Source organism: Setaria italica, chromosome I (genome assembly GCF_000263155.2).
Source record: "Setaria italica strain Yugu1 chromosome I, Setaria_italica_v2.0, whole genome shotgun sequence".
In the NCBI taxonomy this organism is placed as follows: domain Eukaryota; kingdom Viridiplantae; phylum Streptophyta; class Magnoliopsida; order Poales; family Poaceae; genus Setaria; species Setaria italica.
The window spans coordinates 30,974,594-30,987,232 of NC_028450.1; the positions used below are offsets into that span (position 1 = coordinate 30,974,594).

General features: G+C 41.3%; 1 protein-coding gene and 1 pseudogene across 1 annotated transcript; both read left to right on the forward strand.

Annotated features, from left to right (window-relative positions):
* Positions 1-5,519: 5,519 nt before the first annotated feature.
* On the forward strand, positions 5,520-7,588 carry LOC101759385 (LRR receptor-like serine/threonine-protein kinase EFR). The gene is made up of 2 exons (XM_014805288.2): positions 5,520-5,735; positions 6,004-7,588. Exon 2 carries the CDS (start codon positions 6,016-6,018, stop codon positions 7,561-7,563), a length of 1,548 nt encoding a protein of 515 aa, XP_014660774.1. The 5' UTR covers positions 5,520-5,735; positions 6,004-6,015; the 3' UTR covers positions 7,564-7,588.
* Positions 7,589-7,717: 129 nt separating this feature from the next.
* Positions 7,718-9,391, forward strand: LOC106804104 (annotated as a pseudogene).
* The last annotated feature ends 3,248 nt before the right edge of the window (positions 9,392-12,639 follow it).

Below are 12,639 nucleotides of genomic sequence, written 5' to 3' on the forward strand. Positions count from 1 at the left end.
TAGCTTTGTGGAGAGGAACTTTCCAAATCAAATGTTAGATAAGATCGATGCTTATCTCCAAGAAGAATGCAAGCGCTCTATACAAGCAATGCCAGAAGCAGAAAAGGAGATCTATCAATGCTTACTATCACTCGTGCAAGTAGCTCTTTCTTGCACGCGTCTATGCCCAAGAGAACGAATGAGCATGAGAGAAGTAGCCATTAACTTGCATGCAATCCGGAGGTCATATGTTGCAGCGATCAAGCAAGAGTAAGTCATTTTTTGCTGGAGTTATGTCCAACATGCCATGGAGCTTAGTTAATTAGTTAATTAGTATGTCTCTGGAGGCAACAGGCATAAAGATTATAAATTAGCCTGGCCACGAGCACCATGCTGAAATTGACGAACAGCACTGCTTGCAACGTCTTGTACATAACTGAAACTAAGATTTGGTTTGTGAACCTTAGTAATAAAATGCAACTGGTAGAGAAGGAACTGATTATTCGATGAAACATTAAGAATTTGAAGAAGTGTCACAGATCGCCTTGTTGATTGTTAGCGTGACTGTAATACTAGGCGACTCTTTCAGATAATTCATCGTGCGGACTACTCATATGAACCAAGTCCCATCTACGCTTTGATCAGTGATCACCATGTAGGATACATTCCAGATTCCCTAGGCAATGCTTTAGAATAGATTTGGATCTGTCGTCCAATAAGTTCACTGGCCAAATACCAAGCATATTCGAGAACATTCAGGGGTTGTCTCTTCTAAACCTTGAGCTAAACCCTGAACATCCTTGAAGTAGGCAATAGTGCTGACTGAGAATGATCAATGATGCCATGGCAGACTGTATTCCCCTACGTCAGTGGTCTCATAGGTCGTCTCATGCAGTGCCACGTCAGATTTTTGATGATGTGGAGGAGAAAGAGCGAGGAGAGAGAAAGAGATTGTTGTTTCGCTAAACAACTTCCTCATGAGCTAAATTGTAGGACTACAAGATCAGGGGCGGAGCCAGGATTTGAGGTAAGAAGGGGGCAATGGACAAAGTAAAGTAGAACTGATAGTCATGTGATTATGGATTACCTGCGGCGGTGTCAATTTGGACAGCGGTGGTGGCGTGGCCGCGGCGGAATCGCGCAGCGTCTCAACTCTCACGTCCAATCTCCTAGTGGCCAGTCCAGCAGTACCAGCGCCGCACGGACGCGGTGTCCGGCGAACTAGTGAAGGAGAAGACCGATAGACCGAAGATGAATAGTCGAACGGACAGAGTCACGACGCTTGATGCTTCGTATTCCAAACAATAATGAAGGGAGAAGGCCAGCAACAACTAGATAGGTTTAAATGGACTGCTTCTTATTGGGTCTCAAAAACAATTAACGTTTGGAATGAATGGGCGGAAGCGATGAGCTGAACAGCTAATACGTACATGTATATTAGGATCAGGGTTTAGCTGCCACCCGAGGATCAGGAGGTCACCCGAGGATCGCGTGGCTCGGCACCGCTAATCTTGTAGCTGTAGGTGCTATATCAGTTCATCCATTAGTTTTATTGCTGAATGAAATGAACCAAAGGACGGCAACCACAACCCTCATTAATAATTAACCTTGGATAAGCAAAACACACGCAATTGTTGGTCACATGTGTTTGCTGATACATTGTAGGCTCATCTGATGCACGACGTGGAACTATCGTGTTCCTTCCTGGGGCTCCTACTCAATCATTTAGGCCCCCTTTGGTACGGCTCTCCCACCGACTCTTGCAGCAGCTTTTGCACAAGCTGTACCAAATACCTCAAATAAAAACGGCTTCAACCCGTGAGTTGCGCAAAAGCCGCTGGCCAAAACAACTGGACGGGATGAGCCGCAAAAAATAGCTTCCCCCGACTTCTCCCCATCCACGTACCTGATTTTCCATCCTTCTCCCCGGCTGCTCTCCTCCCCGGCGCACGTGCGCCGACGGCCACCTCCCTGCGCCGCGCCCCGCCGGCTCCTTGCGCCACACCAGCGGCCTCCTGCGCCGCGCCCCGCCGCCTCCCTACGCTGCGTCTCGCCACCTCCCTGCGCTGCGCCCCGCCAGCACCCTGCCCGCCAGGTGCACGCGCTCGCGCGGGGCCACGGCGTGGGGGCATGACCGCCAGGAGGGAGGAGGGAGGAGAGAGGAGGGGCCGGTTGGGATCGGATAAGGAGAGAGGAGGGGTGGTCGGGATAGGATGAGGAGAGAGGAGGGGAAAAGAAAAGAGGGGGAGTAAAGAGAAATAAAAAAGGCAAGAAAAAGAAAATGAAGAGAAAAAAGAAAAAGAAAAGAGAGAGAAAAAAAATATAAGGGTATTTTGGACATTTGACATCTTCTTTACATTCTAAAAGGCTAGGAGAAGCCGTTTTGCCAAACGTTTTCGTGCAAAATAAGCTAGAGCCAGAAAAAAACTGTTTTTCCATAAGAGCCAGAGCCAGAGCTATTTTTTCACGAGCTAAAGCCGTGCCAAACGGGCCTTAGTTACCGCGTGGTTATGGCTCAGGTTAGCTTCACTGAACCTGTATACCATTGGTACCGCACATTATCCACTGAACCTCCCTACGCCACCCGAGGATAGGGGGGTGCCTGGCTCCTCCCTCCCTACTCAATAATCATTGTACGAGTTATTGTTGCTATGCAACTCATAATATTTCATTTTTTCATATGCACAAATTAAGAAATTATATAGCTCTATCAAACACAACCCATTATATGGGTTGCCTGTTGAGTTATCTCAAAATTAGGTATCAATGCATGAGACCGCCTATTAGACGATACCAATGTACTTATCCTAAGGGTTTGTTCAGTTAATCCCCTCCGCGACAGGATCGAGGGAGGGGAACTAACCCCCACGGCCCACCCGGCCAACCGTACACACACATATCCGGAATTAACAACCAAACAAGGTGTAAATATGCTTTCATTGGCTATTAATCATCTTCAGGGAGTCCTACCGAATTGATTGCTGACCTGTCCACAGGCACAGACCTCACAACTAATGAGTGGAAACCTAGTGCCTTAATTAGTCTGTCACTAAATACCGACAATCTTACCGGTACAAATGAGGAACGGATCGGAAAGTTGACGAATCTATAAAATCCAAGTCTTGGTGCCAACAAAATTGTAGGAAAAATCACGTCTTCCATTAGCAATCTTACTCATTATTTGATACTTTCATATTTTGTAGAAATAAATTCATTGTTTTTTTTGAACCGAACAGTAGGGGAGGCCCTAGCTTTTTCTATTTATATGTAAAAAAGAATAGTATGTACATGAGTGGACTCCAAGTCCAAAGACAAAAGATGGGGGAGGCTACCGGAAATTACATAACCAAGATTTTAACTCCAACTTCAAGGACGGCTTGGCTCTATATAGCACAAGCGACATCTATATGCTTCCATCTTTGAAGTGATATAGCAACACCATCGAAAATGACCTCGTTTCTATGCTTCCAGATGGCCCAGCATGCTAGAATGAGTATCTCCCTGAAAATTCTCGAGCCAAAATCCCTTCTAGATTCAACAATCCTGTCTAAGCACATGAGGTTGAGGTTCCAGCGAAGAACATAGAGCAATCGCCAACACCACTGGCTAAAAGAGCAAGTGAAGAAGAGGTGATTTGAGGTCTCCTCAACACTAGCACTGCAAAGAGCACGCACAGCTGTAGTCATCTAGAATTCTTTGTTTCCTGCATAATATGTTTTTGGTGTTTAATCTGTCTCTCAGTAGCAGCTAAAACGTGAACTTGTGTCGACCTCGGCTACATGATCTCCACATCCATATGAACAAAACGTGAACCCTACTTTTGAATCCCAATCACCTTAATTAAAATATATACCAATATATGATTCTAAATTATTTATTTCTTACGCTATTGGTATATGATATAATAATTAAGGTATATATACATATGTGTGTCACCATTTATAAAGATATAGAAGAAGTGATGAGAATATAGATTTCTATGTTAAATTTGCAACTAAATTGCCCACCACTAATACTTAAAAAATAACTTAAAAATAAATTAAAGTGACCCCTTAAATTTGCATCTTTATTACTCACGTATGTCATTATTAAAAATAACAAGAGGTAACCTACTTTCGAATCCAAATCACCTTAATTAAAAATATATACCAATATATAATTCTAAATTATTTATTTCTTACACTATTGGTATATGATATAATAATTAACGTATATATGCATGATGTGTGTCACCATTTATAAAGATATAGAGGAAGTGATGAGAACTTATGGTTGGTAGGCGTCGTAGGCGTCGTCAGTATGCGCTTGAGTTAAAATTATAGCTCAAATTTATGGTCCATTAAATAAATTCAAGCGCATACCGACGATGCAAAGTGAAAAGTTAACGATTATAAATGTGGATGAAAATGTTATGGAGTAATTACTAACTAAACTCTATCACAATCTGATGAAGATAATAAGTATATATCTATATAAGTATTATGTTAGGATATTTAACAAATGAGAGGTAGCTTAAGGTAATAGTTTCGTAACAATGGGATCTCATTTTTTCCATTAGAGATTCCGCATTAGTTCTCACGAGACACGCTAGGAAAAAAAATCCTATAAATTCTCACAAAAATCAGAAACACCAAACATCAATCGTGCAAACTCTAATAATCATAGTCATTGGTCTATAATATTTTATAAAAGGTTACCTACCATTATCATTATGAACATATTCTAAAATAAACACTAACCCTATATCTAAATTATGGAGCTCTGCAATTATAAAAAACTAATCTAAAGTGACCCCATAATCTTCGTCCAATTTACTTATGCATATCATTATAAAATATAACTTAAAATATTATTGTAAATTTGTATCTAAGTTACCCACGTATGTTCTTATTAAAAATAACCTAAAGTAAACACCTCAATCTTAATCTAATTATCTTCATATGCATCTTCAAAAAAGTCCAAAAGTAAACATAATGAGTGTCATTGTTAATATAGAAATACAAAGTTAAGGTATATACGCATGATAAGTGTCACCATGTAGACAATCTATACAAATATGTGAGGAAGTGATGAAAAGTATTGATTTTTATGCTAAACAAAATGTGTGGAGATGCGATACAAAATGAATAAAAAAGTGTGAATGTGGATAAAAAGTGTATAGAGTAATTAATAATTAAAAACAATCATAAGACAAAGATAAGTATACATCTATATAAGTATTATGTTGAAATATTGAAAAAAACTAAGAGAGTAGTAGGTAAACAATTTTGATTATTAACTAGGAGCTCAATTTTTAAATAATTTTCAAATATGATAGTTTTTAAAAATATTAACCTGTGCGGGAGCAAAGGTTGATGGACTAGTACAACTAATACTGATCACTAGATATTTCTCCAATTGAAACGGTGTTCAACATCTGCAAAACCCTGTAAAGCACGGCATTGTACAGACTATTCTTGTCCAGATGGGATACAAGTTGACTTGACCCACTCGCTACCCTGTCAAAGATAACCTATGAACGAATCATGCCCACACATACATTATGGAAGTACCATCATCACAAAGGTCCAAATCGGACCTGGAATCGAAAATCCAGCACCGTAGACCATTCCTCGAGCTGAATTTTATCATCACCGTAAAACTGCTTTTAAACCCCTGGGGCCTCAGCCAGTTGAGCATCCAGCTCATACTTCCAGTTCAAACACCCACTAGCAAGCAAAATAGAAGCAGATTAGAAAGGCTGCCGCACAGCAGAGGTTCCATACTCTCTCCCACCCTTCTCTTCCTCCTCATTTGTGTTCGGTGCTACTATTTAACTATCCTTTTTGTGCTGTTACTTTTTTTAAGATGATTTTAGCTTAGATGTATAATAATATTTATAAACCTAGAAAAGTTAAAATAATCTACAATTTAAAACGGAGGAAGTACTTCTTAGAATTAGCTCTGCTTACAGCATGAGCTTACGCTGCGTAGTTCATCTAGTAGTACTTTATACGCTACCAAGTTTATGCTTTAATTTTGCAGGTGACAATTAATATGCTTCTCATGCGTCACTCGATGTTGCTGGCAAAACTTGCCGTGCTTATCGTATTGCCTTTTTTGCTGCTGTGTTATGGAGTTGGCAACGTTTACTGCTCGACAATTCATGAGAACAGAGAAGATCTGCGCTCGCTGCTCGACTTTAAGAAGCGGATCAGTGATCCAAATGGAGCCTTGATGAACAATTGGACAACCAGCACCCATTTCTGCCAGTGGAATGGTGTTAACTGCACTTCCACGCCACCATATCGCGTCAGAGAGCTCATCCTCACTGGGCTAAACTTGGGTGGTGAAATATCCTCCTCTCTTGGAAATCTGACCTCCCTTAATTATCTTGATCTATCCAATAATAGCTTTCATGGTCCCATACCTCTTCTTAACAAACTCCAAAACCTAGAGTACCTTTTTCTAGGAAGCAACCTTTTGCAAGGTGTTATTCCCGACGCACTTACAAATTGTTCTAATTTAGTTACACTAGATCTCTCTGGAAACAACCTCAACGGTCTCATTCCTCCTAGAATAAGCTTTCTTACCAAACTAGCATATATCATCCTTTACAGTAATCATGTCACTGGGGAGATACCAGCATCCCTCAGAAACATCACAAATTTACAACTAGTCTATTTTTCAAAAAATCAGCTCAATGGTAGAATTCCCGACGAGGTTATGCAAATGCGAAACTTAATGGAGTTGCACCTAGACCAAAATAACCTATCAGGTAGTATTCCTGAGGTTTGGCAAATGCCAAACATATTGCTGTTAGACCTAAGCATAAATAACCTCTCAGGTCGAATCCCACGAGCTCTATCTAATGTATCTTCTCTTCAGGAATGGTCCTTGGCATCAAATATGCTAGGCAGCACATTACCATCTAACATTGGAGATGCTCTACCGAATCTCATGATTCTATACTTGGGTGAGAACTATTTCGAGGGTCACATTCCAGCTTCCCTAGGAAATCCTCCAGGTCTACGAGAGATAGATCTCTCAACGAATTATTTCACCGGCCAAATCCCAAATTCTTTGGGAAACCTTTCACTGCTGTCTTCTCTGAACCTTGATCAAAACATGCTTCAATCAACAGACAATGAAGGTTGGGAATTCATCCATGCCCTGGGAAAGTGTAGATCTCTAAAAAGACTTTCATTGTCTATTAATAGGCTACAGGGAGCCATACCAAATTCTATTGCAAACCTGTCCAGCACTCTTACATATCTGCTAATGTCTGAAAACAGTCTATCAGGAACAGTTCCCCCACGTATTGGAAAATTTAGTTCCTTAATTCAACTATCACTAGATCAAAACAATCTTACCGGTACAATTGAAGAATGGGTCGGAAATATGACAAAACTAGAACGTTTGAATCTCCAATCAAACAGCTTTGTCGGGATAATTCCACCTTCCATTGGCCAACTTATACGGTTGAAATATTTATTTCTTGATGAAAATCAATTCACTGGGTTTATACCACCTAGCTTTGGAAACCTTAAATCATTGTTGCAGCTGCACCTTAGCTACAACAATTTCAAAGGGGGCGTACCATAGAGTTTTTGGAAATCTTATGAATCTCATACATTTGGACCTTAGTAATAACAATCTACAAGGTGGGATACCCTAGGAGATTGGTAACCAAAAACAACTTGACATCCTCCTCCTGTCATCAAATAAACGAACTGGAGAATTTCCAGCTACTTTAGGCCAATATCCAGTCTTCACTAACCATCAAATGGACCTTGCATGGAAACACTAAATCATTCCCATAACAACTTGTCAGGTCACAACCCTTTGGCTCTAAGTGATCTACAGTTTCTTAGTGTGCTAGACCTTTCATATAATCATCTCGAAGAAGTACCAAGAAAGGGAGTATTTGAAAATGCTATAGCTGTTTATCTTGACAGCAATTGTGGACTTTGTGGAGGAGCAAAGGATCTCCATATGCCTTTGTGCCATATTGATTCACCAAGAACAGAGAATCGGTACTATTTGGTCAAAGCATTGATACCACTGTTTTCCTTCATGTCAACCCTACTGTTGATTTACTTCAGAAGAAGGGATCAAGAAGGGCATATTTATGGCTGCCAACCTTTGGGAAAAAAATTCCCTAATGTTTCTTACAGGAGTCTAGCTCAGGACACAGGGAACTTCTCTGAGTCTAACTTGATTGGATATGGAGGCTGCAGTTTAGTCTATAAAGGGAGGTTAGTCCAAGTTAAAATGGAGGTGGCTATCAAGATTCTTGACACTGAAGAGCAAGATGCGGAGAAAAGCTTTCTAGTAGAGTGTGAACTTCGGAGAAGTATTCGCCACCGAAATATTCTACCTCTCATAACCACATGCTCCACAATTGACAATAAAGGCAATACCTTCAAAGCTCTAATTTATGAATTTATGCCTAATGGAAACATGGACACTTGGCTGCATTATCAAGGGGACGGCAGAACTCCAGAATGTTTAGGCTTATCTCAAAGAATAAATACAGCTATTAACATAGCCGATGCATTGGCCTACTTACACAATGACACTGGAAGGCCCATTGTCCATTGTGATTTAAAGCCTAGTAATATCCTGCTAGATGTTCATATGAATGCTTACTTGGGTGATTTTGGCGTCGCAAGGTTACATATTGATTCTAAGTTGAGATCAGTTGGCGATTCAAGCTCAGCCTGTTCAACGAGTGCAAAAGGAACTATAGGGTATATGGCTCTAGGTAGAACTTTATCCTTCTAGGATTTTTACAAATTATATTAACATGAACCATATTTTGCAAGTTGTTATGCACTGATTATCACTTTTATGTCTATGATTAGAGTATGCAGGAGCTGGTAATACATCAACTTTTGGAGATGTTTATAGTTTTGTAATAGTACTTCTTGAGATGCTGACAGGCAAAAGACCAACAGATCACATGTTCAGGAATGACTCACCATTATTAGCTTTGTGTGGAAAGGTACTTTCCCAATCAGATACTAGATGTTGTCGATACTCATTTGCTAGAAGAATCCAAGGCGTTCATCGAAGCAACTGCGGCGACAGAAAATCTTAAGATCTTCCTGTGCTTGTTGTCTTTGCTACGAGTAGCACTTATTTGTACACGCCAAAACCCAAGAGAACGAATTAACATGAGAGAAGTAGCAGCCAGATTAAGTGCAATCAAGATGTCATACGTGGGACTGTGGGAGGAAGAGTTAAGGGCTAAACTTCGTTCAAGAGACTCATAAGTTGGGCTTCTCACAGGAGTTGAAGGAAGAAAGAAAATGGTAAAAGTTTAAGCTTCTCGATACAATAGGGACTCTGCTTGTAGAACCAAATTTGAAGATTTTTGAATGCTTTAGTGAATTGATTGAGTTATACAAAAACAGCTTCATTGGTCAAATTCCTATTTCTCTTGGCAAGCTCATTAGCTTGCGCACTCTATCCCTTGGGAGAAACAACCCTAGCTTGAAGCAAACGACAACCAAAGCTGGGAATTCTTTGATGCGTTGAAAAATTGTAGCCTTCTACAATATCTCATTCTAGGCAACAACCGACTATAGGGAGTTAGAACACCTTCGGTTGGTAGCCTAACCACCAATCTTATAGTATTACAATTAAATTGGAACAACCTTTCGGGAATAGTTTCGCCAAGAATACGAAACCTTTCCGGTTTAATTCAACTAGGATTAAGCTACAACAATTTTACTGAACAAATGAATAATGGATTGGAGGAACTCTTAAACATATCTAGCTATATCCATTGGAACAACTTTGATGGGCCAATTATTCTCTACGACGTATTACTCAGTTAGAAAGACTCTTACTACCAGAAAGTGAATTTGATGGTTCAATACCACGTATAGCTTAGGAGACCCTCAACAACTTTCCTGGTTGGGCCTTAGTAATAACAATCTTCAAGGAAACATACCTCCCCAGCTTGGCAGCCTTAAAAAACTCACTGATCTTCATCTTCAATCAAGCAAACCCACTAGGCCCCATAGACTGCCAAGTGAGCTTCTGTCCCGTGATCTTTTTTCCAGAAACTCCTTTATGTCTGTGTTCTGTTGGTTATCAGACTGCTTTGCTGATGTTGCTTCTCCATACAAATCATATATTCATATCCAAGAGGAAATATCAAAAATGGAGTATTTGCATATGCGACAGCGCTGTTTCACTAGATAGCTATTTAGGACTCTGTGGAGGAGTTACTAATCATCTGAATATGCTCTCATGTCCAGCGGTTTCCCAGAGAATACAAAGCCGATATTTTTCTAATAAGAGTACTGATCCAAGTATTTGGCTTCATGTCAATTATGTTGTTGATCTGTACATTGACGGACAAGAAGGTTCCAAGTAAAATATATTTATTGTTGCAGCATTCATTTGGCAAGTAGTTCCTACAAAGATCTAGCTCAAGAGACAGCAAACTTTTTTCTGGATCGAACCTACTTAGGAGAGGAAGCTATGGCTCTGCGATTGCTATCTCTAGTGCAGATCGCTCTTTCTTGCACTCGTGTATTCCCAAGAGAAACAATATTGAACATGAGAGAAGTTGCCAGTAAGTTGCAATCAATCAGAATGACATACGTGGGATCGACCAAGAGAAAACAAGTCCTGATTCATATTTAGTAGAGTATTTTACAATGTGACAGGAATATTCTGTAGGCAGTTTAGGTTCTCTTTGAATGCAATGGGCACAAAGTTGGTAATTCAGCCTATGATTTCGCATGTTAAAAAAGAACAAGATACCCTGCTACTGCTAAGCTGCAGCCTGTTGGTGGTGAATGATGAACAGTGTCCAATACCATCATATTAAGATTTGGCTTTTGAGCATTTGGAAAATTGGATTTGATAAAGTATCAGTAAGTTGACAAAGTATTCAGATCGCTTCTATGGTAGCGTGTGACTGTAACACTGAGTGGTGTTTTAAACCGACGTTACATGGATACGTCAGGGAGGTGCCGTATCCTGTATTGTATACGTATCCATATCGGATACGGCCAGGATACGTGATGGATAAATATAGTAAATGTTGATACGTGGGCCCACACGTATCGGGCTGATTTTGCGATACGGCCTAGTCCAAATCCACCTCTTATCCACACACCTGCTACCTACTCGCTACAGCCCCCACCCCGACATCCTCACGCATTGCGCTGCCGGCCCCTCGCTCCCCCGCACGGTGGTCACATGAGCGCCTCCACCTGCTGGAGGGGGCACCAGGCCGGCGTCCGCCAGAGAAGGACCTCTGCCAGGGGACGCTCCGTAGCTCTGATTTGCCTGCGAAGAAGCTCTGCAGCTCTGACAACCAAGCTCACGACGGAACTAATTGCCAAGGCGGCGACATTCTGTGAGTTTCTTCCTCATCAGCTTGTTTGGTGGCTCTTCCCTTTCTCGATCTACATTTGTTCTTCGGTTCTTGATATTTTGCTGCTCAATTTTCCGATTCCCTTCCTCATCCTAATCTTTCGCCAACAGATAGCAGCACCAAATTCGAGCGTGCTAGTTCTACTTTTTCTTTGCCTACCGGCTAACGCTCCTCTTTCAAGCAATAACGATAAGAAGAACAAGAGTGGATCCGACCTGCTTCACCAATTGACAAATTTTTAGCATTGCACCTGGTTATTGTTGTAAAATTTGTTATGCATTATTTTTATATATTAAAAAATTGACTAAATGTATCGGCGTATCGTATTGTTTGGAAAAATCACGTATTTGCGTATCTGTATCCGTCCGATACTTTATGATAAATGGAACGACGCAGCTAATCGACCGCAAGTCCGCAATCTAGCTAACAACCGCTCGGATCCCTAATCCGAACCTCAAACTACAGTCACTCAAAAAGTTAAGGTCGACGAGATGCTGTGCATACCGTTAGTGCGGCCGCTGGTCAGCCGCCTGCTTCGCCGTCCGCCGCTGCCCGCAACTGCGACTGCTCCACGCTCTGTCCCAGACGACGCGCGCCGCCTGCGCTCGCGTAGTGGCCGATTTCTTCCGCAACGGCGCGGTGCCGCCGCGGTGGGACCGTGGGAACCGCTTCGTCGCTTTGTGACCGGTGAGATTTTGCCAGTCTGTAGCCGTCGTTGGGCAAGAAGGCCGACGAGGCTTTGTTGGCTGGGCCGTTTTTGTTTTTGGGCCATGGCACGATGACCCAGTCCGCTCTTCTTTGGATCTGTTCATGTCGTGCACACAACAGGTGGCGAATCAGTTCCAACCTTTTTGTTAGCCTCTTGCTTGCCTCAAGATTTCCAGGAATTAATTCTGGCCCTGGGATATAGTAGAAAATTGGTGCTTAATGGTGACGAAATTTCCAGGAATTAAGGGAGCTCCTGCTCTCAATCTCCAAGTTCAATCACTCGAAACAAACAAGCCATAGAACATGCAAGGTTATTCAGCTTCTGCACATTACCATATACGTACTTATGAACAATGTTATCTGAATACAACAACGTCAGGAGTGCAACTTCTTGTTAAGTCAAATAATAACATTGATTACTTCACCACATGCTAATGTAGCTTCCAAAACATCGACAAAAAAATAGTTAAACATAGCGCAATACAATTGTACTGTAGACACAGCTACAGTCGCAATACAACAATGTTTAGTTTGGCTTGCACAGAATTTTTTTCTTGGACGAACGGGCACAC

Coding starts and splice junctions, on each gene's coding strand:
- LOC101759385 (XM_014805288.2), top strand. CDS start 6,016: ATGCTTCTCATGCGTCACTCGATGTTGCTGGCAAAACTTGCCGTGCTT.